The 24339-nt window shown below is 37.2% G+C and overlaps 1 protein-coding gene across 1 annotated transcript in view; it reads right to left on the reverse strand.

The window, feature by feature from the left end:
* Positions 1–19233: 19233 nt before the first annotated feature.
* The window catches only part of PXDNL (peroxidasin like), a 523848-nt gene continuing 518742 nt past the window's right edge, over positions 19234–24339 (reverse strand). Inside the window, exons 22-23 of the mRNA XM_023184241.2 lie at positions 20439–20552; positions 19234–19680 (exon numbers count right to left, since the gene is read on the reverse strand). Of these exons, the coding sequence (XP_023040009.2) occupies positions 19549–19680; positions 20439–20552 (246 nt within the window). The 3' untranslated portion in view covers positions 19234–19548. The remainder of the gene's footprint in view (positions 19681–20438; positions 20553–24339) is intronic.

The raw sequence follows: 24339 nt of genomic DNA on the forward strand, positions 1-24339 counted from the left end.
TGTCCTGGAGACATTTTCATCATTGTCTTAGTGATTAACATTAGGTTCCTTGTTACTTATGTGAATTTTCTGCACATAATTTCTCCCCAGAAAATGAGTTTTTCTTTTCTATTGCAGGGCAGTCTGTAAATTTTCCAAACTTTTATGCTCTGTTTCCTCTTGAAACCTTTGGCACTTAGAAATTTCTGCTGCTAGATACCCTAACTTATATCTCTCAAATTTAAAGTTCCAAAGATCTCTAGAGGAGGGGCAAAATGCCACCAGTCTCTTTGCAAAGCAAGAGTGACCTTTACTCCAGTTCCTAACAAGTTCCTCATCTCCATCTGAAACCCCCTCAGCCTGGACTTTGTTGTCCATACCACTAGCAGCATTTTGGTCAGAACTATTTAACAAGTCTCCAGGAAGCTCCAACCATTCACACATTTTTTCTTTCTTCTTCTGAGCCCTCTAAACTGTTCCAACCTCTGCCTGTTACCCAGTTCCAAAGTTGCTTCCACATTTTTAGATGTCTTTACTGCAGTACCCCAATACCTGGTACCAATTTACTGTATTAATCTCTTCTCACACTGCTAATAAAGTCATACCCAAGACTGGGTAATTTATAAAGGAAAGAGGTTTAATTGACTTACAGTTCCGCAGGGCTGTGGAGGCCTCAGGAAACTTATTAATATAATCGTGGTGAAAGGGGAAAAAAAACAGTACTTCTTCATAGGTCAGAAGTGCTGAGCAAAAGGGGAAATGTCCCGCATAAAATCATCAGATCTTGTAAGAACTCACTCACTCATGCAAACTGAGAGTAACTTCCCCCGTGATTCTATTACCTCCCACTGGGTCCCTCCCATAACGTGTAGGGGTTATGTGAACTACAATTCAAGATGAAATTTGGGTGGGGACACAGCCAAACCATATCACTCCTCTAGTAGTTCTCGGTGTCTGTTGTTGCCATCTTACATCCATGGGGAACCAGTGTTTAACTTCCATTTATAAGTGAGACTATGCAGTATTTGGTTTTCTGTTTCTGCATTAATTTGCTTAAGATAGTGACCTCCAGCTGCATCCATGTTACTGCAATGAACGTGATTTCATTCTTTTTTATGGCTTCATAGTATTACATGTTGTATGTATACCACATTTTCTTTATCCAGTCCACCATTGACAGGCATTTAGGTTGATTCCATTTCTTTGTTATTGTGAATAGTGTTGTGATGAACATGTGAGTGCATGTGTTTTTTCTTTGGTAGAACAATTTGTTTTCTTTTTAATATACATCCAGTAATGAGATTACTGAATTGAATGCAGTTCTCTTGTTCTAAGTTCTTTGATAAATCTGAGGGACTTATACTTTATTTTTATTTCATTGATTACTTTTATTTTGCTAGTTATTGAATTTATGCTTATTAATTTGTACTTAATTACTTTTTATATAGACATGGTTTGTCATTTCCTACTCCAATTCTCATATAATAAACCGGGGATTTATAAATGAAATGCAAACATGATTTTCATAGAAAATATTAACTCGACTAATTGCTTGGTAAAAACACGCAACTTTGTATTCAAAACAATATCCCAGAAACCCAGGTGCCTCATTCAACCTGTCTATATTCATTACATAGTTTATTTTTCATTTGTTTAAAAATCATATTCTAATAGTATTCTTCAAGGTAGAGTTTGTATTATTTTGCATGCTCTGAAAGAAATTAAACTGTGTCTACATTGTTGACATTGTTCAACTTTTGTTTTTGTCCTTATTTTGTTTGGTCTAGAAATAGAAACAAAACCTTGGAAATGTGAAGTTATAGAAGACTGAGCATGTGTCATAATAAAGACGATGTTTCTGAGGGAAAAAGTAGGAATTGGCAGACCTAGTGATTTTCATGCTATCAGCATCCATGAGAGTTTGCAGCCACTCCAGAGGGGGAGAGAGGGGCAACCAATTAGAGGCTGAGATGACCACAGATAAGCTGGCTGCCAATAAAAATATGTATTAATAAAGTGTTCAACAGTTGAATTTAAAATTCATGCAACAAAGGAAAAAAACAATATCTGCATCCTTTGGTTAAGAATGAAACAACACAAATAAACAAACAGTAAAACTTAACAAAAGTATTAATGAACCTTCTCTCTCTCCCTTCAGGCTTAAAAAAATCCTAATTATAGCAGCCAAAAGGTAGGGCTCATGGCAGACATGGGGCAGCTCCAAGTAAGTAGGCTGATTTTTCTCTTTTTCTTTCCCTTTTTTTTTTTTTTTTGAGATGGAGTTTTGCTCTTGTTGCCCAGGCTAGAATGCAGTGATGCGATCTCGGCTCACTGCAACCTCCACATCCTGGGTTCAAGAGATTATCCTGTCTCAGCCTCCCAAGTAGGTGGGATTACAGGTGTGCACCACCACATCTAGCTAATTTGTTGCCTTTTTCATAGAGATGGTGTTTCACCACGTTTGTCAGGCTGGTCTCAAACTCCTGACCTCAGATGATCTGCCCATCTCGGCCTCCCAAAGTGCTGGGATTACAGGTGTGAGCCACCATGCCAAGCCGGCTGATTTCTTTATTAAAAGTCCTATTCCAGCACTGAGCATGACACTGAAAAGATGGAAGACTTTCTAATTCATTAGAAACAATACAGGGGGAACCCTTTCCCAGTGAACAGCGGCATCATGTTTAGCAGCATGGAAACTGCCACACTTGCTCCCCCTACCTAAGGGAATGGGTTTACCTTGAGGCCAGCAGTGCACTGAAATGTGCCTCCGAATGGGAATGCTTCTTCTCTGGTGGAGCTTGTCTGGAGTCTGCTGGGGCTGACAGTCCACACTTAGACTCTGCACACACCACTGCATTCCTTGAGTGAACAACACATGGCCCAGGGACACTTTCTAGCAAGACAGCACTGTGTCTTAGAAAGGGAAAGGACGGAAAGGACCTTAGGGTGTGTATGAATCCATTTTCATGTTGGTGATAAAGACATATCCAAGACAGGGCAATACACAGAAGAAAGAGATTTGTTGGACTTACAGTTCTATATGGCTGGAGAGGCCTCACAATCATAGTGCAAGGCAAGGAAGAGCAAGTCACGTCTTACATGGATGGCATCAGGCAAAGAGAGAGGGTCTGTGCAGGGAAACTCCCATTTTTAAAACCATCAGATCTCGTGAGACTTACTATCATGAGAACAGCGTGGGAAAGACCTGTCCCCCACAGTTAAATTACATCCCACCAGGTTCATCCTGTGAAACATGGGAACTGTGGCAGTTACAATTAAAAATGAGATTTGGGTGGGGACACAGCCAAACCATATCTGGGTCATTTGTTCTGGGTTCTTTTCCTATTTTTGCTGTTTTGAGTGATCTTATGCACATCATTTAATGTTACTAGGCCTCAGTTTTTTCAACTGCAAAATGACCATACTTGTCTCACAGTACTGATGTGACAATCTAATAAATTTGATGGCAAATATCAAATTTAATTGTGAAATGCTAAAATCATTTCACTTAAATTCAAAACCAAGAGGAATGGTCTTTGTCTTTACTCCTACTCAAAATTGAGTGGAAGATTCTATTCAATATAATAAAAAATTATGGAAAAAATAGAATGTATAGGATTAGAAAGGCAGAAACAAAAATTTGAATACTATCTAGAGTACCATAGTTTTTCCAACAAACTCAAGATAATCTAGAAATATATTAATAGGACTAAAGAACTCAAAAGTGTTCCTAGCTCTATTATCAATATAAAAATTTATTGTTTTCCTGTATGTCAGCAATGAACATACAGAAAGCATAGTTTTAAAGGCACACATTTTATAATACCCACAAGAGTTTAATATTTATAGAAATTCATCTAAAAAGATATGGAGCACATTGATGAGGGAAAATGCAGTACTACTGAAAGAAGACCAGAAAAGACTAAAGTAAATGGAAAGACATAGGGTATCATATGTGAAAACACTCAATACAGTAAAATATCATTTGCCTAAATTTACCTATCAATTCAATACAATTTTAACTAAAATCCCAATGGGATTCCTTTTAGGGAACTTTTAAAACTGACTTAAGTGTTCATATGGAAATGCTAAGGTCTAAATCAAATCAAGACACTGCTGAAGAAGAGAGGGGCTCCATTAGCCCTCCAAGATATCAAGACTTGCTATAAAGCTATAGTGATTAATGTCTTGTAGAACTGTCACCATGATAGACCAATGCAACAGAGCAGACAGCCTAGAAACAAACCCACAACACAAGGAAACTTCATAAGTAGCAGAGGAAGCTTGAAAAAACAGTGGAAGAGTGCTTTGATGAATAGTGCTGTTTATCTTTGTTGAAAGATTGTAATTAGATATACATAAAAAGTAAATTTCAGGTAAATCTTAGTGTGTAAAAAAAAGAAAAGTACTTTAACATTGTTTTTCTAAAATAATTTCAATAACTTATGAAAAAATTATTGGAGAATATGTTGTACTCAAGGCTCAAAAAGATTTCTCCGAAAGGCACAAAATTGTAATTATAAAGGAAAAACTGATAAAGTCAACTATTTTAGAGCCTGACACTTCTGTATTACGAAAGATACTCACAGGTAGAAAGACAAGTCTAGACTGGAGAAAACATTTGCAATGCACGCAAGTGACAACGGATTAGAATGGAAGATACATAAAGAACTCCTAAAAATCAATATATATATTTCATATATATAAATAATATATAAATGTATATATAATATATAGATAGATTTTTTTTTTTTTTGAGTTGGAGTCTTGTACCGTTGCCTGGGCTAGAGTGAAATGGTGCAATCTTGGCTCACTGCAATCTCTGCCTCCCAGGTTCAAATGATTCTTCTACCTCAGCCTCTTGAGTAACTGGGATTACAGGCACATGCCTCCACGCCTGGCTAATTTTTTGTATTTTTAGTAGAAATGAGGTTTCACTATGTTGGCCAGGCTGGTCTTGAACTCCTGACTTCGTGATCTGCCCACCTTGGCCTCCCAAAGTGCTGGGATTACAGGTATCTATCTATATATATATATATTTTAATTTTTTTCTTTTATTATTATTATTATTATTATTATTATTATTATTATACTTTAAGTTCTAGGGTACATGTGCATAACGTGCAGGTTTGTTACATATGTATACTTGTGCCACGTTAGTGTGCTGCACCCATCAACTCATCAGCACCCATCAACTCGTCATTTACATCAGGTATAACTCCCAGTGTAAACCCTCCCCACTCCCCCCTCCCCGTGATAGGCCCTGGTGTGTGATGTTCCCCTTCCTGAGTCCAAGTGATCTCATTGTTCAGTTCCCACCTATGAGTGAGAACATGCGGTGTTTGGTTTTCTGTTCTTGCAATAGTTTGCTAAGAATGATGGTTTCCAGCTGCATCCATGTCCCTACAAAGGACAAAAACTCATCCTTTTTTATGGCTGCATAGTATTCCATGGTGTATATGTGCCACATTTTCTTAATCCAGTCTGTCACTGATGGACATTTGGGTTGATTCCAAGTCTTTGCTATTGTGAATAGTGCCTCAATAAACATACATGTGCACGTGTCTTTATAACAGCATGATTTATAATCCTTTGGGTATATACCCAGTAATGGGATGGCTGGGTCATATGGTACATCTAGTTCTAGATCCTTGAGAATCCTAACTGAAAATCAAGCAAACAATATAGAAAGATAACTCATAAAATGTATAGGACATACTAGTGGAAAATAAGCAAACAAAAATACTCTCCTTTTCATTTTTTGGCAGAGAAATGCATATTAAAATCACAATGAGACAGAATATAGCAACAAGATTTTGCAAGTGTGACAATGCTAAGACTCCTAAGTAAGTATATGGGGACATAACATTTCTAACATTCAGTTAGTGGAATTTTAAATTTGCACAACCCCTTTGCAGAGTAATTTGGCAATATTTGAGAAATATACGCATACACTATGAACCAGAAATTATATTAAATATATTCACATATACACTTGTGAGTATACATTCATTGCATTTTCTCTACTATTCCATTAAATATTTCATAAAGAAAATACGCTTTCTTTGAAAGTAAAAAATGTTTGTGTGTGCATATACATAGATGAGAAGTAATTTAAATCTTTTTAGCTAACCTGAAAACTTACTATAATGTGTGCTTCTATAACACACTATTTTATTCTTAACTGTGTCGCTAATAACCTCTCCACTTTTGGAAAATTGTTCTAGGCATTTATGTTTCCTGTTAGAAAGGGAATTATGGAATAAAAAGAATTCATGTCTCTATCTTCCCCACTATCATCATCACATATTTTGCATTTAATGTGTGCTCAAAAACATTAAGAGTTTGAGAAGCTTGGCGCTCACTAATTCAGGTCCAGCAAAGAAAGCAGGATGTCCTTTGGAGGTGAATGTCCAGGAAAGAGTCTTGGAAAACTGTTGTTTCTGAGCTACATATATGCACAAGCTCTGGTTTATGGATTCTTCTGAATTTTTAGGACTGGATAGAATACGGACAGGATAGTGTTTAGGGGCTCATCTCTATTGACATAATTCCATTCCAAACCTCCATTGTGGGTCAGTATCCCTGATGTATTGAGATACCCTGGGCACCGGACTGTGGAACTAGAGGCCTGTTATACGGTGCCCCCAGAAAACAAACATGAATGCTTAAAAGTAGCAGTGTGAGACTGGGTGCGCTGGCTCAAGCCTGTGATCCCAACATTTTGGGAGGTTGAGGTGGGCGGATCACCTGAGGTCGGGAGTTCGAGACCAGCCTGACCAACACGGAGAAACCTCATCTCTACTAAAAATACAAAATGAGCCAGTGTGGTGGCACATACCTGTAATCACAGCTACTCGGGAGACTGAGGCAGGAGAATCACTTGAGCCCAGGAGGCGGAGGTTGCGGTGAGTGGAGATTACGCCATTGCACTCCAGCCTGAGCAACAAGATCAAAACCCCGTCTCAAAGAAAAAAAAAAAAAAAAGTAGCAGTGTGTTCCTCAGGATGAAAAGTTTATTTGTTTATCTCTAGTGTCTGATATAGTAGTTACTGTCATTAAGAAGATTATATCTAGTTTTAATGTCTTCTAACTACTCTTTTAAATGTACTTTGGTCTAATCTGTTTTTAATCTAATTTTGCAAATGTTTAATTGCATTCTGCTCAACCACTAAGAAAGTATTGTGATACACTCTAAGTAGTTTTGATTATATCATGAATTATGTGTTTCTGTCAAATGGTTATTTTCTATGGTTCTCCATGTCTCTTTTTTGTGATATATAAGCATAAATAACTTCTAGATATGAATAATACATCAAACAAAGTAGAGCTCAATAGTATTAATGCACTTTTATATAAAAATCAATGGTTACTTTTTTGGCATTGAATTCCAACCTACTGCCTGTTCACAGTGATATCTGCGCATTTGACATTCTTGAAGAAAAACACAACTGAGACAGCTGAAATGTATCATTCTTTCTATAATACAAATCTGAAATATAGATCTGTCAGATGACAGAGTTTCTGTATAATAGAGGGATACTCAAAAGCCAGAATAATTTATTCAACTTGTATACTTTATTGATTTTTGGCTGGGAATACATAATAGAGCCCAATATCTGGAATAGTTCCTTCACCATTTTTTTTGTCTTTTAAAAAATTAAATGTTTTGTTTTTAGATTTTGTGGATACATAGTAGGAGTATATATTTCTGGGATACATGAAGTGTTTTGATACAGGAATGCAATTTGAAAAAATCAAATCATAGAGAATGGGGTATCCATCCCCTGAAGCATTTATTCTTTGTGTTACAAACAATCTTATTACCCTTTTAGTTATTTAAAAATGTACAACTAACTTATTGTTGACTACATTCACCCTGTTCTGTGTTCAAATAGTATGTCTTAATCATTCTTTTTAACTACATATGTATTTTGTACCCATTAAGTAACTGTTATATAAGTTTGATATATAGAAATCAATGTAGTTGTGATAGACACCAAAGTCCTCTGATCAACAACCATTTGCAACCTTTTTCTCTTATGTAGCCATCCCACTACAGAAACTATGAAAGCTAATCACTCATGTTCCAAAGTTCCTTTGCTTTTATGGGTGCTGAAGCAGCATGGTACTAGCCAATATAAGCAGAAATTGACTGGAGGAAAGAAGCTCTGTGCAGGTTTTGATTTTCTAACAAAAGGGACAGAAAGCCTTAAGTATAAATGTCTCCTGGTGTTCACAGTTATATGAAGAACCTGAGGCACCACATATGGCAGGAAGAGCAAGAGTACAACAAAGAGGTTGGCTCTGCCACTGCATGAATGCCGATAGACACTATATTCACATTTCTATTTTTAAGACATTATAAATAAGGCTGATACTGTTTGGCCCTGTGTCCCCAACCAAGTCTCATCTCAAATTGTAATCCTCACATGTCCCAGGGTGAGGCCTGGTCTGGGGTGATTGAATCATGGGGGTAAACTTCCCCCTTGCTATTTTTGTGACAGTGGGTTTTCATGAGATCCGGTTGTTTAAAAGTGTATGGCACTTGTGGCTTCACTCTCTCTCTCTGCTGCCGCCACGAGAAGACATGCCTTGCTTCGCTTTCGCCTCCCGCCATGATTGCAACTTTCCTGAGACCCCCAAGTCATGCTTCCTGTCAAGCCTGTGGAACTGTGTGTCAAACCTCTTTTCTTCATAAATTACCCAGTTTCAGATAGTTCTTTACAGCACTGTGAAAACAGATAATACAAAGGCTAAAAGCTGCTCACAAACAAAAGCTACTTCTAACTCAAACACCAAATAAATAATCTTTCTATTAATCTAGCTAGTTGATTTATAAAGAATTAATTTCCATTTTTTCACATATCTCTTACAATCACATACTACTTTTAATATATTCTTTATAGTTCAGATTCTCATATCTTATGCCAGAAATTCAGTTAGCACTTTTATTTGTCATTAGAGTGATGGTGAAGGAGTGCATTTAGCTCATAATGGATCTATTATCACCTGTTCTCTGTGTCTCACCCATTTTGTGTTGACATAATCTACCCCAAGTATAAAATCCGGGTCCGCAGGAAAAAGGGATAAGCCTCTGAATAGTTCTGGCTAACAGAAACTTTCTTCATGATAGAAATGTCCTTGAGTGTACTGTTCAAAATGGTAGTCACTAGTCACATTTAGCCATCGAGCATATGAAATATGCTCAGCACAAATGAAGAATGCAAATGTTAATATTACTTAATTAAAATTGAATGTGTCTTTGCCTTGTGACTACCTTATTGGACAGTAGAGACTACAGAAACCAAGAGAGAGTGGTCTAAGTTCACTATGGCTGTGGCTTTCAGACTAAATTTTAGATTTCGTTGTCTCTGGTGCCTTCCTGGTGCCTTCCTGTCTAACCAAATTTGCACATGTTCTTCAGACTTAAGTTTCTAAAGCACTAGGTGATTTCACCTGGTTGTTCAAAAGTTGTATGGGATACTCATGAATTCAAAATTACATTTCAACTTCTGATATTGACATTCAAGTTTCTTTATAACTTAGACTCTCTTTTTCTCCTGAAGTTCCTCCATATATATGTTTACTTTTACCAAAATCGTCTACTCATTGTGTTCTAATATATTTATAATTTTCTCTCCTGTTTGCAGTAATTTTACCACTTGCGATGTCCTGCATGCATCCGTAGGTCAAATTAAAAAGTTTTGTTATCTTAACAATATTAATTCTCTAATTCATAGACATAGGATGTCTTTCCATTTATTTAAGTCATCTTTAATTTTTCTAAACAATATATCGTTTCCAGCATAAACATTTTTCAGCTTTGTTAAATTTATTCATACATATTTTTGTTAAATTTATTCAAAGTATTTTATTCTTTTTTGATGCTAAAGTCTTTTTTGAGTTTTTCCTTGTATTTTTTTTATTTTGCTTATTACTAGTTTATAGGAGTATAATTGAATTTTATGTATTGATGTCATATTGCTGCAATGTTATTGAACTTGTTTATTATTTCTAGTAGTTGTTAGTGGGGTTCTTAAGACTTCCTATATATGAGATCATGGTTTTCTTCAAATAGAAATAGCTTTACTTTCTTTCCAAAATGAATGCTTTTTTTTTTTTTTCATTTTCTTACCTTATTGCATGGCAAGAACTTCCATCACGTAACTGAAGTGTTGAGAGTGGGCATCCTTGTTTTGCTCCTGATCTTAAGGGCAAAACATTGTCTTACAATGTTAAATGATTATATTAGCTTTGGGTTTTACATAAGTGCCATTTTCAAGTTGAGAAAGTTTCTCTCTAATTTGTTAAGAGTTTTTATTGTGAAAGGACATTAAATTTTGACAAATGAAATTTCCATATATTTAAGATAATTGTGTGAGTTTCTTGCCCTTTATTCTATTCATATCATGTATTATATTAACTGACTTTAAGATGTAAAACCAACTTTGTAGTCTTGGGATAAATTTCACTTGGCTGTGCATGTATCATATATATGTTGCTGTGTTCTCTTTGCTAGTATTTAGTTGAAGATTTTTGGATCTATACTCATAAGATAGATTGGTCTTCAATTGTAATATATTTGACTGATTTTGGTATTAGAATAATACTGGCCTCATGGAGTTTGTTTGAAAGTGTTCCCTTTTGCTGTGCTATTTGGGGGAGTTTGCAGCAGTTCTAGAAGGGAGGTTTATAGCAACAACAACAACAAAAAAAATCAAAAACAGAAAGATCTCAAATGAACAACCTAAAGTGACACCTTAAGGAACTAGAAAAAGAAGAACAAACCAAGTACAAAGTTAATGAAATGAAGGACATACTAAAGAACAGAGCAGAAATAAAAGAGAGAGAAACTAGACCAACAGTAGAAAAGATCAACTAAGAGTTGGTTTCTTGAAAAGATAAACACAATTGCAAACCTTCAGCTGGACTAAGAAAAACAGGCTCAAATAAATAAAAGCAGAAATGATAGAGGATATATTAAAACTGATACAGAAATGCAATGTATCATACGAATCTACTATGGACAGTTTTATACTAACAAATAGGATAACCTAGGAGGAATGGATACATTCATAGACACATACAACCTACCAAGATTTAATCACAACAAAATAGACTATCTTAAGCTCACCCGAATTCTACCAAACATTTCCAGAAGAACTATCAGGCTTTTCCAAACCTTTCCAAAAAAGTTAAGAAGAGGCAATACTTTCAAACTCATTTTTCAAGGCCAGTTTGATCCTGATATTAAAGCTTTATGAGGACACCACAAGAAAATAAAACTACAGGCCAATATTCCTCATGAATATAGATACAAAAATCGTCAAAAAAAAAAAAATATAGGTAATGGGGCTGGGCACAGTGGCTCACACTTGTAATCCCAGACAGGGTTTCACCATGTTGGCCAGGCTGGTCTTGATCTCCTGACCTCAGGTGATCCACCTGCCTCAGCCTCCCAAGATGCTGAGATTACAGGTATGAACTATTTATTGCACACAGCAATTTCTGCCTTCTGATCAGATTTTTAGACTAACTTTAAAGTGAATATATTTCTCTCAATCAGCTCCCTAAGCATGAAAGAGTACATTTGCACAAAATTTATCCCTACCAAGTGTATATGGTATACTAGTGTTGCTTAATATTATAGCTAAAAAACAGTTACATTTTTGCTTTGCTTTACTGTTACAGGAAGTCTTGAACCTATTTTGTTTTTGATGTTATACAATAATGTGAACGAACTTTAAACTATATTATTATAAAGTAGACTCTGCTTTTACTCTACAACTAGGATACTTTAACATCTGTCAAATTCCTTGCACAAAAGAATATTAAAAATGTGTTTTGAGAATGCAAATAGCTGCTATACAAGCTTAACAAGTCAATGGTGGATTTTTTCAAATATCTCAATTGCAAAAGCAGAAAAGTGGTGTCATGTTGATGTAGAAGATAACACATATACTATATGTGTGTATCTTTCCCTACACATTTTCACTCTGATTATTGAGTTCTTAGTTATTGAATATTGATTCCCCTTCTATTTTTAATGTTCGTTGATAACTAACCTGAAGTATAGACTGGATTTCTGTTCCATCTCAGTACGTAGTCAAGCATGCAAAGCCCAATGTCCATGCCCAGTCTCTACTTTGGAAAAGGGGCAGCCCCCTGAGTTCTGTGATACTCCCAGACATACCCATTATCTGTCCTGGCCTTTCTACACCACAGGTGATTTAGGATTTTGTGCCAGTGTGTTTGTTGTAGGCCTGAGATTTGCATGTGTTTTGGTGTGGGGGGTGGGGAAGGGTGAGGGCAAATCTGATGGTTTGTTGATGCTATCAAAAAGAAACAAGCTCACTTACATTCCTAATCCCAGTCTTTGGAAACTTAAAACTGTGTAGCTTCTCTGTAGTCCTACATCAACAAGATACCACTTTTCTGCTTTTGCAATTGAGATATTTCATGATTATACTATTTAAATGGCTGTAACAGAGGTCTTTATTTTTTGTCTGGTTGTTCTAGTGTCATTTTCTTTGCAAAAATTATTTGAAGATGGTGAAAGTGTTGTGGGTGGCCTCCTAAAATTATAGTTGGTTTTGAAACTACCACTGTTGCTTCTACCCGTAGAGCATCTTGCTACTTGGAACACTGTCTGGGACTTCGAATCAGCATGACTTCATATTTAAAGGTCAGCTCAGGTTTTTGGAAGTCAAGCCACTCCATTTTGGACTGCCATCGGCAACCTGGATGCCAGTGTGGTGTGCTGGCTCCCGTAATTTCCTAGCTGTTAATGTAATGACACATGGCTTCCAACTGTGCTTCAGTAAATTGCTTCTTCTTAAGATGCTTTACCATTCTTGGATCTCATAGTGAACACATATTTCAATTTTAAAGCAAAAAGAAAAGGAAGAAAGAAAAAAACGGTCTATCTTATTGCCTGAAGGTAATTGTGTAAAAGAGTCATTCCAGCATCGTGATACAAAAAGACTCTGGTTCATATTTCAGGCTGATTTCTTCCTTTTGCTCACATAGGAATATCCAGCAGTGACAAGAAGAACACATGAATCTTTCATCTATAGTCAAGAAAACTAGTTTATACATTAAACACTTTCAGGATATACATATTTTATGTCTAACTAATAAATTTAACATCCATTTAGTCCAACAAAATCAATTTAGAAGACCAAAATACTCTATTGTGGCCTTCATCACTTACAAATAAGAAGTGATTAAATAAATGAATGCATTATTTATCAAATTTTCTCTTCAAGATTGCAGAAAACTCAGTGATACCATGGGAATTCTTTGAACAAAAATATAATTTGTATCTTTTCCATAGCCTACTATAATGCATATATATTCATCAGGAGAAATGATTTTAGTTAACCTATGCAAATATGAACTGTTTTTAAGAAGAATGGATGAGAAAGCAAAAGAAAATTTAAATAATTCATAAATGTCAGAGTTTTCCAGAAACCAAATGAAGGATTTTAACATGAAGGAAATGAGAAGATAGTGCATTCCATTAAAAGAGGAATGTACTCAAAGTGAATGGGGAGAAATCTGATTCTTGCAACCCAAACTGCTTTAAATTTTTTAACATGCCATCAGTCACAATAAAGAAACCAAAGAATCTACTCCTCAGAATTTGTTTCCTTACTGGCCCTGTTTTCATATAAAAATAATTAAGCCCAGTTACAATAACTATGAAAGTATTTGGAACCATTTGCAGCAACTAATGTAAACAGTGTTCTTTATAAAAATAAAGACAAAATAAAGAATTCCTGGAGATCCAGAAGCCTGGATTTTCTAATCTGGATTATTTTAATTGAGTGAAGAAATCATAACCATACTTTGTCACAGGAGAAGAGTGAAGAAGGATCTTAACCAAATGTTGTTTAGGATTTGCTTTTGAAGTTTTGTCTTGTATAATTTATGCATTAAAAATACGTAGTCTGTCACCAGGGACAGCAGTTCATGCCTGTCATCCCAGCACTTTGGGAGGCCGAAGCAGGCAGATCCTTTGAGGTCGAGAGTTCGAGACCAGCCTGCCAACATGGTGAAACACTGTCTCTACTAAAAATACAAACATTAGCTGGACTTTTTGGTGCGTGCCTGTAATCCCAACTACTTGGGAATCTGAGGCAGGAGAATCGCTTGAACCAAGGGGGTGAAGGTTGCTTTGAGCCAAGTTCAACCCCTGCACCCCAGCCTGGGTGACAGTGCGTCAAAAAAAAAAAAAAAAAAATTAAATTTAAAAAATGAAAAGAAATGTAGTTTGAGTGGAGGTAGGGGAAAGGTCAGACAAGACTCTGGGACTATATATATACACAGATAAATATACAGAAGCATATACAAATGTATATATATGTACATGATAACACACATACACTGTGTGTATGTATATTCCAAAGAAACATTGCTTCTGTGACAATATCAGTCAAATAAGTTGGTTTGCATGACTCTTCTATTTTCATTTAAACTTCAAATCCTTTGAGAAGTTAGGAGCACATCCTTTACATTTTCTGCTGCTTAACATCTGAGACAACATGATATTCAGTACTCTAAGAAGCAGTGTTGCTTTTTTTCAAGGCATATAACTGACTTTTAACATATAGTCCCATGCCACAAGGCTGTGACTACACATACTGGTTATAAAATAGGCACTATACATTTTGGTCATCATTATGCTCTCTGTTTTTTTTTTTTTTTTTTTTTTTTTAAATGGAGTCTCGCTCTGTCGCCCACATTGGAGTACAGTGGCGCAATCTCGGCTCACTGCAAGCTCCACTTCCTGGGTTCAGCCACTCTCCTGCCTCAGCCTTCGGAGTAGCTGGGACTATAGGTACCCACCACCATGTCCGGCTAATTTTTTATATTTTTTTAGTAGAGATGGGGTTTCACCGTGTTAGCCAAGGTGGTCTCAATCGCCTGACCTGACGATCCTCCAGCCTCGGCTTCCCAAAGTGCTGGGATTACAGGCATGAGCCCCCGTGCCTGGCCTTTTATTTTTTTAGAAGTCTTACTCTGTCACTCAGGCTGGAGTATAGTGGCACAGTCTCGGCTCACTGCAACCTCTGCCTCCTGAGTTCAAGTGATTTTCCTGTCTCAGCCTCCCAAGTAGCTGGGATTTCAGGTGTGCTCCACCATGCCTGGCTAATTTTTGTAATTTTAGTAGAGACGGGACTTTGCCATGTTGGCCAGGCTGGTGTCAAACTCCTGACCTCAGGTGATCCACTTTCCTTGGCCTCCCAAAGTGTTGGGATTACAGGTGTGAGCCACTGTGCCCAACCTTGTGCTCTCTTTTTATAAAGGTACCATTTCAAATGCTTGTCATTCCCAGTAGTGGTGATATCTTAATAGATGGGTGATTCCTAAGCAGTCATCACCTGGAAGACTCCACTTAGGTGTTTTTTCCCCACTGGGTATTTTTTTAACCCTCCACTGCTAGTGCAGAGGGGAACAGTGACTAAAGGACTGTCACTTTCTTCCCAAAATGTTCTAAGATTCAAGATTTTTCTCATATTTTCCATTATTCCCTTCCACCCCAAATGCCTACAGTGACGCGGCCTATGCATCAGTGTCCTGTGTATTAAGTGTTCTGTGCTTACTTGTGGTCAGAGAGAACTGCAGAGGCTAAAAGTAGAAATCATTCAGATGTGATCAAAGTGAATTAATGCTCATCACTCAATTATACTTCACAATTATAACTGCTTTCCACAAGTTTTGAGATACTTTTTAGTTTTGGGTTCAGTCTAAATATTTTATAATTTCCATCCTAATCTATTTTTTGATGAAAGTATATGCATATACTATCATTTTGTTAATTATTAGTTTTCTATTTTGAGTGTATTTGTTATGAAGTAACATACAGTGTAAAATACCACTCTATCGCTAAAATTTGTTAAAATATAAAGTGCAACACAGGGTCAGTTTTTCAAAATGTTTCCTATTTTCCACTAGCTCCATTCCTTCTCTTAGTATCCTTCAGAATTTTTTACTATCTTAAATTCTTGGGGTGCTAATAATCCTGTTTGTTGTGATTTTTTCACTAATCTGTGTGATGAGCCGTTTCCTCATATGGTTTGTGATTTCTTTATTGGGACAGGGCAACTGTTCACATCCGTTTCCTAGCTTGGGATTTCCAAAACTTAAGGCTAGTGTCAATTTAACTGCAGACCTCCACAGGGCATGGGATAAGAGTTTCTTCCATCCCAAGCTGGGAATAGAAAGGACCTTCTCTGCAGCATCCCTGGATTGGAGATCAGATTTTCCAGGCATCCTCCATGGGAAGGACGCCCTAAGGAAGCAACTTGGTTTATGCTCATAGCATTGTCCTGGCCCCAGGCTGCACCATCTAAACCCGAGTGTGAATTTAAAACACCAGCCTCAACTTTACTAGGCCCTATATCTGACTTTATTTTGTCCCTGGCTTGCCTTTCGTATCTCTTGATTTAGGTTCCTTCCATTATAAAACTCAGAGACTTTCCCTGTTTTTTTCCTCTCATATTCAATTACATATTTCCTGTTCTGTATCATATTTTGTTCAGCATTTTAGAAACCTGAAACAGAACAGGATTCTGGTTAGTTCAGTTTTCCATGTCATTAGAAATTTGGGGCATGGGTTTAAAACCTAAGACGTAGTCTTGCAGGCTCTTTGTGCTTCTAGTGTCTGGGCTTTGATTTAACACTGGCCACTAGAGCTGCTTGTCTTCCCTGTGCTTGGTTCATTACCAGGATCAAATTGGAATGTTCTCCAGATTCATCAACATAGAGCTGTGTGGCTCCAGCCTGCTTCTTCAGCTCTGCCTCCATGCTCTGCCCTTCAGAGTTACTTGTACATCCAGTTCATGTGTTTTACCTTTATACATTTTTTCTTTCTTTTGTGGGCAAATGGTATCATATTGTCAATCACATATTCCATGCCCTGACAGCAAGTCGTGTTGTTTCTTTCACATGCTTTTCCAAAAAGCGGATTACTTGATACTTTCCACTTCTAAACGATTCTAAATTTCTAAAAATCCAAGTTCTCTTCTAACTTGACTTAGTTTCTTTTCTTTCAAAATATCATTACCACTTCACGTGTGTAAGTCTTATCAGCTTACGTAGCTTTTACCCAGCTCATTTATTTTGATGTGGTACTTTCTTTTAAAATCTGAAAAATGGAAATTTCTACTACACACACACAAAGGCACATGCACACACATACACACACACATGCACACATCCTAAAATTAAAAATAGTCATTGCACTTAGACTGGAGAAATGAAGGACAGGGTATATATCCTTGGGAAATATTTGAAATTTTTACCATTTGCAATATTATTTTCAAGAATAAAAACAATATTAAAAACATAGACAAACAAGTGTTATACAGTAAAATGCACAAAGTAAAAAGCAATTTATATGACTGAATTATGATGTCTATAAATTTGGCTGAATTTTCAAGTTACCTTGTCAATCGACAAACAGTTTTTAAAATCCCTATGTAGTCAATCCAGTTCCATTTTAAATTATAATTTCTTTCCGTTATTTTAATATCTGTTTATGTTATATGAGCCAGTCATATTAACCACGTGACATCCAAGTTAATGTGTGGTTAGTGTGTAAAAAATAAAATCAGCAATCACATAAGTCTTGTTTACATGGCAGTAAGATGAACAACAGCAAATGAATATTATGAGAAACCTAAACTTGACGAAGTTCATTCGTAATTGTCATTTGTTACTGTCATCTGCAGGTAAGCTTACTGTGACTGTTTCTGAGGAACGCATTACAGTTACATTCATAAGATTTAGCTGCATTTCACCATGTTGGGTCTTAAAAGGCCACCAAATGTCAAGCATCTGAGATTTGTTAGGTTTTATCTTTTAAAACTTAGTATAACAAAAAATTGTTTTGGATTTTAAAAGGTCATGAAATATAAAACTGTCATGGGATATTAGGATTTATCCTTTTAAACCTTTTTAGTAAAAATTAATTTGGATCTTGGGAATCACTAACACATTTAAAAACAAATATACTACAAACTCGAGAAACATCTTTCCCCACTCACGATACAAAAGCTACTAGAATATTTTCTCTAAAACTAATGCTGCATTTTACAAAAGAACTCTAAATATTGGGAAAAGATGCCTATTTTTAAAAGTCTATTTTGTAATTGAAAAACAGTAGCGCTGTCTCTTTGAGGCCCTCCCTTGGCAGCACACTACATGAAATATTTCCTCAAAGGGTTTGGCTGTCACGGTTACTTATGCTTGTAATTCCAGTGCTTTGGGAGGCTGAGGAGGGACGATTGCTCGAAGCCAGAAGTTTGAGATCAGCCTGGGGAACACAGTGAAACCCTATTTCTACAAAATTTAAAAAAAATTAGCTGGACATGGTGGCATGCACCTGTTGCGCCACCCACTCAAGAGGCTGAGATGAGACTATTGCTTGAGCCCAGGAGGTGGAGGCTGCAGTGAGCTGTGATGGCACCACTGCACTGCACTCCAGCCTGGGTGACAGAGTGAGACCTTGTCTCAAAAAAAAAAAAAAAGCTTTGGCACAAAGTATTCTTTAAAAAGATCTATCAACCCCACATATGAGTACATATTTTTATGTCAGATTTTAAAGGCTCTGATCTAATATGAAGTGAAAATCACCTAAATTACTTAATACTCAATTCTGAGTATAAATACACTTGTCTGTGGGGTTCTGTGTCAAATGCTGCAAGAGAGTGCCCAAATTAGAAGAACCCTACAGCAACACCTTTTGTAAAAGTCAGAAACACTTTCAAGTCTGCTTATAGTAAATTCAGATTGCTCCTGAATTTCAGGCTTGGCTCTATTTCAATTTTGACATCTCAGGAATGGTAACAATGACAAGTAAGAGGAAGGCAGACATTGAGCAATTCTGCTTTAAAGTCTCTTTCTTTCAGAGAGTTTGCATTTTTCAGCCACATGCAGAACTAACAAGTTCCCTAAAATAATGATATTCCTTCACTCACTTTTTCCTTATGTCCCAGGACGTAAGAGACTAATGAAGGTTAAGATAAATGCCTTCCCAGCAAAATCTGACAATTTTCTAGGTTGTAGATCTGAGAGAGGGGTGTCAGTGGGGAGAACAGCATCCCAACATTGTCACGAATGTATCACAGATCCTTCCAGATGTTTTCTGTAAGTGTGAAACTCATTATTTCAAAATTCCTGCAGATTATGAAACCTGGAGACCTCTCTAAATTCCAAAATTAGAGATTTTCCATAATACTCATATATTTTTTAAATATTCCATGGTATTCTTTTTATTTCCAGATGCAGAATATAAAACTGACAGCTTACAGTAAGAAATATTTCTTATGATAAAATATTTCCTATGCACTTTATTGCTTTTAGTTTTGAATTATTTCAAGATGTGTTAGAAAATGAACAAAATAAAAGATCTTCAGTATATGTAAGATTAAATGAACTAAGTTGCTTAAGTCAGTGGTTTCCATATCAACGATGTGACTACAAGTTAAAAGTGCCAAAGTCCTAAGTGTCTCTTCCTGAGAAATTTCCCATTCAGGGCTCAAGAGCACAAAACTTTTATTAGCGTTTCTCTGTGGAATCAGTTGGCATTCCTCGGTCTCTGCAAACTGGACAGCACGTTCCTTTTACCAACTCAGGACTGGCACAGGGAGCCGGGGCACAAATCTCCACCACACAGGTGACCTGGCCACTCTGAAAGGCAACATGCACATATCACCTCCATGTTTTTTATAGTCAAAGTACGTAAAAGACAAATAAATATTTCTTATAATACATAATCTAATAAGCTGACTGTCTCAACATAATAAAAATTGTTCATACTAGAAGTTCATTTTTGCATGGTTTCTATTCAATCTTTCTTTCCACACATTTGCAGCATGAAGAGCAAGGCTGCCCTATAAAATGTTACCTACCTTACCGTACCATATGGTAGGATTAGTTGAGGAAGTTCATACATTTCTAGATGGCTGGAAAGAATCAGCTCTGTTCAAAAAGCAAACTAAATAACAAATGTAGAGCATTTTTTTTTGTTTTGGTGGACACCATGACAACACTTTTTTATTTTTCCATCAAATTGAGTAGTTTACCAAGTGCCCGCAGTGTTTATAGTGAGCCTGACTGGAGAATAATGAGATGAACTCAAGTCCCAGGCTGGCTCAGTTTACTTGTTGACATAAACTTCCTTAGCCTCAGTTCCTTCATCCATCAGTGAATATGGAAAAAGCTCGTTGTCTCTGGCAAGTGCTCATTAGATTGTGGCTATACTTTTTTATCAATGAGCAAAAACCTCAAAATTTCACACCAGTACCTTGATCTTAAAAATATACCTAGAATCTATTGACATAAAGTATTTTTTTTCTCCTTTTGAATTTTTCAATTATACTTCAAGTGGCTGGCTAGGAGAAGTGAAATGGGGGGAGCTGGAGGGGAAAACTTCTAGCAGCACAAACCTCACAGACGCAGTGAGTGCAGTCTTCTTTCATCCAGCGCTCCTCGGCCTTCCTTGGAACTCCTTTAACATCTGTACACCCTGCCTGCCTCAGGCGTGCCTCCAGCTTGTTTATCTGAAAGAGGAGGCAAAGGAAAGGAGAGTGGGAATTGAAGTGGATAGCAACAAAGCCAATCAATAATGTGGTTTGATGAAATGCTCTATTGTGTAAGCACACACCTAGAAGGCAAAAGAAACTTCAAAGCCTACATGATTTTTCTTAATATTTTCCCCCAGAACTTAATGAGCTTGAATCATCCAGTATCCAAACTAATAAACAGTTCTGTAGGTGTTAAAAAATATTGAACATGGACTTAGAGTCTGAAAGAGTTAATTTCTAAAGGAAGGGGAATTAAAATCAAATGAATAAAATTACATATTTGGAAAATCTTCTCAATAAGCATAAATGTAATAAATAAAACTAATAAGTATTTTTATTATTTGTCACCCAAGTTGTTATCAAATAATATGTATTTAACAAATATTTATTAAGTTTCAAAGACGAAAGCAAGCAAACGAGGTTCTCTCTGGCTTTACAATTCGGTAGAAAGGCCAACAAATCACAGCTATAAGCCATTAGATAATGAAGGTCTTTAGGAATCCCAAGGAGAGCAGAACGGAAGTTGATATGGTTTGGCTTTATGTCCCCACCCAATCTCATGTTGAATTGTAATTCCAAATGTTGGGGGAGGGACCTGGTGGGAGGTGATTGGATCTTGGCGGTGGATTTCCCTTATGCTGTTCTCATGATAGTGAGTTCTCATGAGATCTGATGGTTTAAAAGTGTTTGGCAGTTCCTCCCACATTTGCTCTCTCTCTCCTGCTGCCATGTGAAGAAGGTGCTTGCTTCCCCTTTGCCTTCCACCATGATTGTAAGCTTCCTGAGGCCTCCCAGTCATGCTTCCTGTTAACCCTATGGAACTGTAAGTCAATTAAACCTACTGTCTTCATAAATTGCCCAGTGTCAGGTAGTTCTTTATAGCAGTGTCAGAATGAACTAATACAGAAGCCACGCTCAGTTCTGCCTCAGGCAATGAGGGGAGACCTAATTTTATGGACTGAACTGTGTTCCCCCAAAATTCATAAGTTGAAGCCCTAATCCCCCATGTAACTATATTTGGGCATAGGGCCTCTAAGGATGTAATGAAGATTAAATGAGGTCATGGGAGTGGGGCTCTAACCCAATAGCACTGGTGTCCTTGTAAAAAGAGGAAGAGACTCCAGGTGTGCTCACACAGTGAAGGCCATGTGAGGACACAGGGAGAAGGTGACCATCAGCAAGCCAAAGAATAAGGCCTTGGAAGAAACCATCCCTGATGACACTTTGATCGTGGACTTTCAGCCTCCAGAACTGTGAAAAAATAAACTGTTTAAATTACCCATTCTCTTGTATTCTGCTATTGTGCTGAGCAGACTAATATATGTTATATGGAAAAAAGCATTTGAGCTGTGAAAGATGACCATGTCTTTCAGGAGAACAAGCAGGAAAAGGCATTTCAGGCAAATGGAAAAAAAATATATATATATATGTTAAAGTATAGGCACCACAAATAGATCAGTACTTCAGAAAGGTACATTTTTCTCCCCTCCTTCACTGGGGACATCCACAGAGAACATGTTAGTGGGAACTGAGGTGGGATGAGTGGGCAGCAAAGAAAATTAGGACCTTAACAGTCACATAAATTAATTAAGTGCAGTCTCCAGGCAATGGGAAACAACATCACAATGATCACTCGAATGGCAACATGAAGGATCACTGGTGAGAAACTAGCAACGAGACCAATATGGGCTCCACTGAGGAAGGAGGCAGTGAGACTAAAAGAGCCATGTAGCAGGTAGAGGAGATTGGCTAGATGTGGGTTTAAGAAGAAGAGAAGAACCCAAAAAATCACAATGAACTCAGGCTTCATTTAGAAAGCAAAAAGTCTTGATGTGAAAGAATTTTGATTCTGTAAATTCTTTTCACCGCTTGTGCATTGAAGTAGGACAGGAGGGTTGGCTCTTGGAAGATAATTCAGCATGAGTGCCTACACTTGGGCAGTGGCATCCACCCATTCATTACTCAACAGATATATTCAGTACCTGATATGTGCCAGTTAATACACTAATAAACTAGCAGGACTTGATCCTTGACTTTATTTGAGCTGCGAGAATGGAGAGGATAAGACAAATATTACAATGCAGGCTTGAATGGCAAGGCTTCACAATAACCAGATGTGAACCAAATAATCCATTGCTAGAGTGGGGTCATGGTTTTGATGTATGAAAATCACAAAAAATCTCTGAAGATATTAATGAATATGTCCTAGCAGACTAGGACACATAGAAAACTTTTATTTCCAAAAACACTGAGAAAATGCATATCTATTCTAAACTTTAGGCACTTAGGACAGTAAAATTCTTTCAAACTTAAATAAAATGACAAATTAATAAATTATTTCAGGGAAATAGTTTTGCTTTTTTTGTTTTGTTTTGTTTTTTTGAGAGAGTCTCACTCTGTCATCCAGGCTGGAGTAGTGGCATGATCATGGCTCACTGTATCCTCAACCTCCTGGGCTCAAGTGATCATCCCTCCTCAGCCTCCCAGGTAGCTGGAACCACTGGTGTATGCCACCATGTCCACCTAATTTTTTGTTGTTGCTGTTGTTTTGTAAAGATGGTGTCTCACTATGTTACCCAGGCTGATCCTGAACTCCTGGACTCAAGCAATCCTTCTGTCTTGGCTTCTCAAAGTGCTGAGATTACAGGCTTAAACCACCACACCCTGCTCTAAGAAGGGAAATAAATAGGTTTTTTTCATTGTTTTTGTTTTTGAGACGGAGTCTAGCTCTGTCACCCAGACTGGAGTGCAGTGGCGAGATCTCGGCTCACTGCGAGCTCTGCCTCCTGGGTTCATGCCAATTCTCCTGCCTCAGCCTCCCAAATAGCTGGGGCTATAGGTACCCACCACCACACCTGGCTAATTTTTTGTATTTTTAGTAGAGACGGGATTTCACCATCTTAGCCAGAATGGTCTCAATCTCTTGACCTTGTGATCCGCCCGCCTTGGCCTACCAAAGTGCTGGGATTACAGGCATGAGCCACTGTGCCTGGTCAGGAAATAAATACTTTAAGAATCTTGTATGTACCAGGACAGAGTGCGATGGCTCACACCTGTAATTCCAGCACTTTGGGAGGCCAATGCAGGTGAATCACTTGAGGTCAGAAGTTCAACGGTCAGCATGGTGAAACCCTGTCTCTACTAAATATACAAAAAATTAGCTGGGAGTAGTTGGGGGCACCTGTAATCTCAGCTACTTGGGAGACCAAGGCAGGATAATCACTTGAACCCGGGGGGCAGAAGTTGCAGTGAGCCAAGATCGTGCCATTGCACTCTGGCCTGGATGGCAAGAGCAAAACTTCATCTCAACAAATAAAAATAAAAAATAAAAAAATGATCTTGTATGGTCTGTAAGTATAAGAAATACAGTGTATGGGAGTTTTGTTCCAGGCTTTACTACAAAGCCTTGATAATAAAAGAATGTAACTTTCCTTTTCCTATCACCCCATGTATTCATTGTTAGTATACAGAAATGCCATTAATTTTTTATATGTTTATCTTGGGTTTACGTTGTATCCTGTAACCTTGTTCAACTCATGTATTCATTTTAGGAGTATTTTTGTAGATTCCTTGAGATTTTCTATGTAGGTAGTGTATCATCTGAAAATAGTTTAATTTCTTCCTTTTCAATCTATAGGTCTTTTCCTTTTCTTGACTTATTACACTGGCAAGGACATCCAGCATTAGGTTGAATAAGAGTGGTGAGAATGGACATCCTTGCCTTGTTTGCAATGCCTTGCAATTTTATGGGGAAAGCATTCAA

Source organism: Piliocolobus tephrosceles, chromosome 7 (genome assembly GCF_002776525.5).
Source record: "Piliocolobus tephrosceles isolate RC106 chromosome 7, ASM277652v3, whole genome shotgun sequence".
Classification (NCBI taxonomy): Eukaryota; Metazoa; Chordata; class Mammalia; order Primates; family Cercopithecidae; genus Piliocolobus; species Piliocolobus tephrosceles.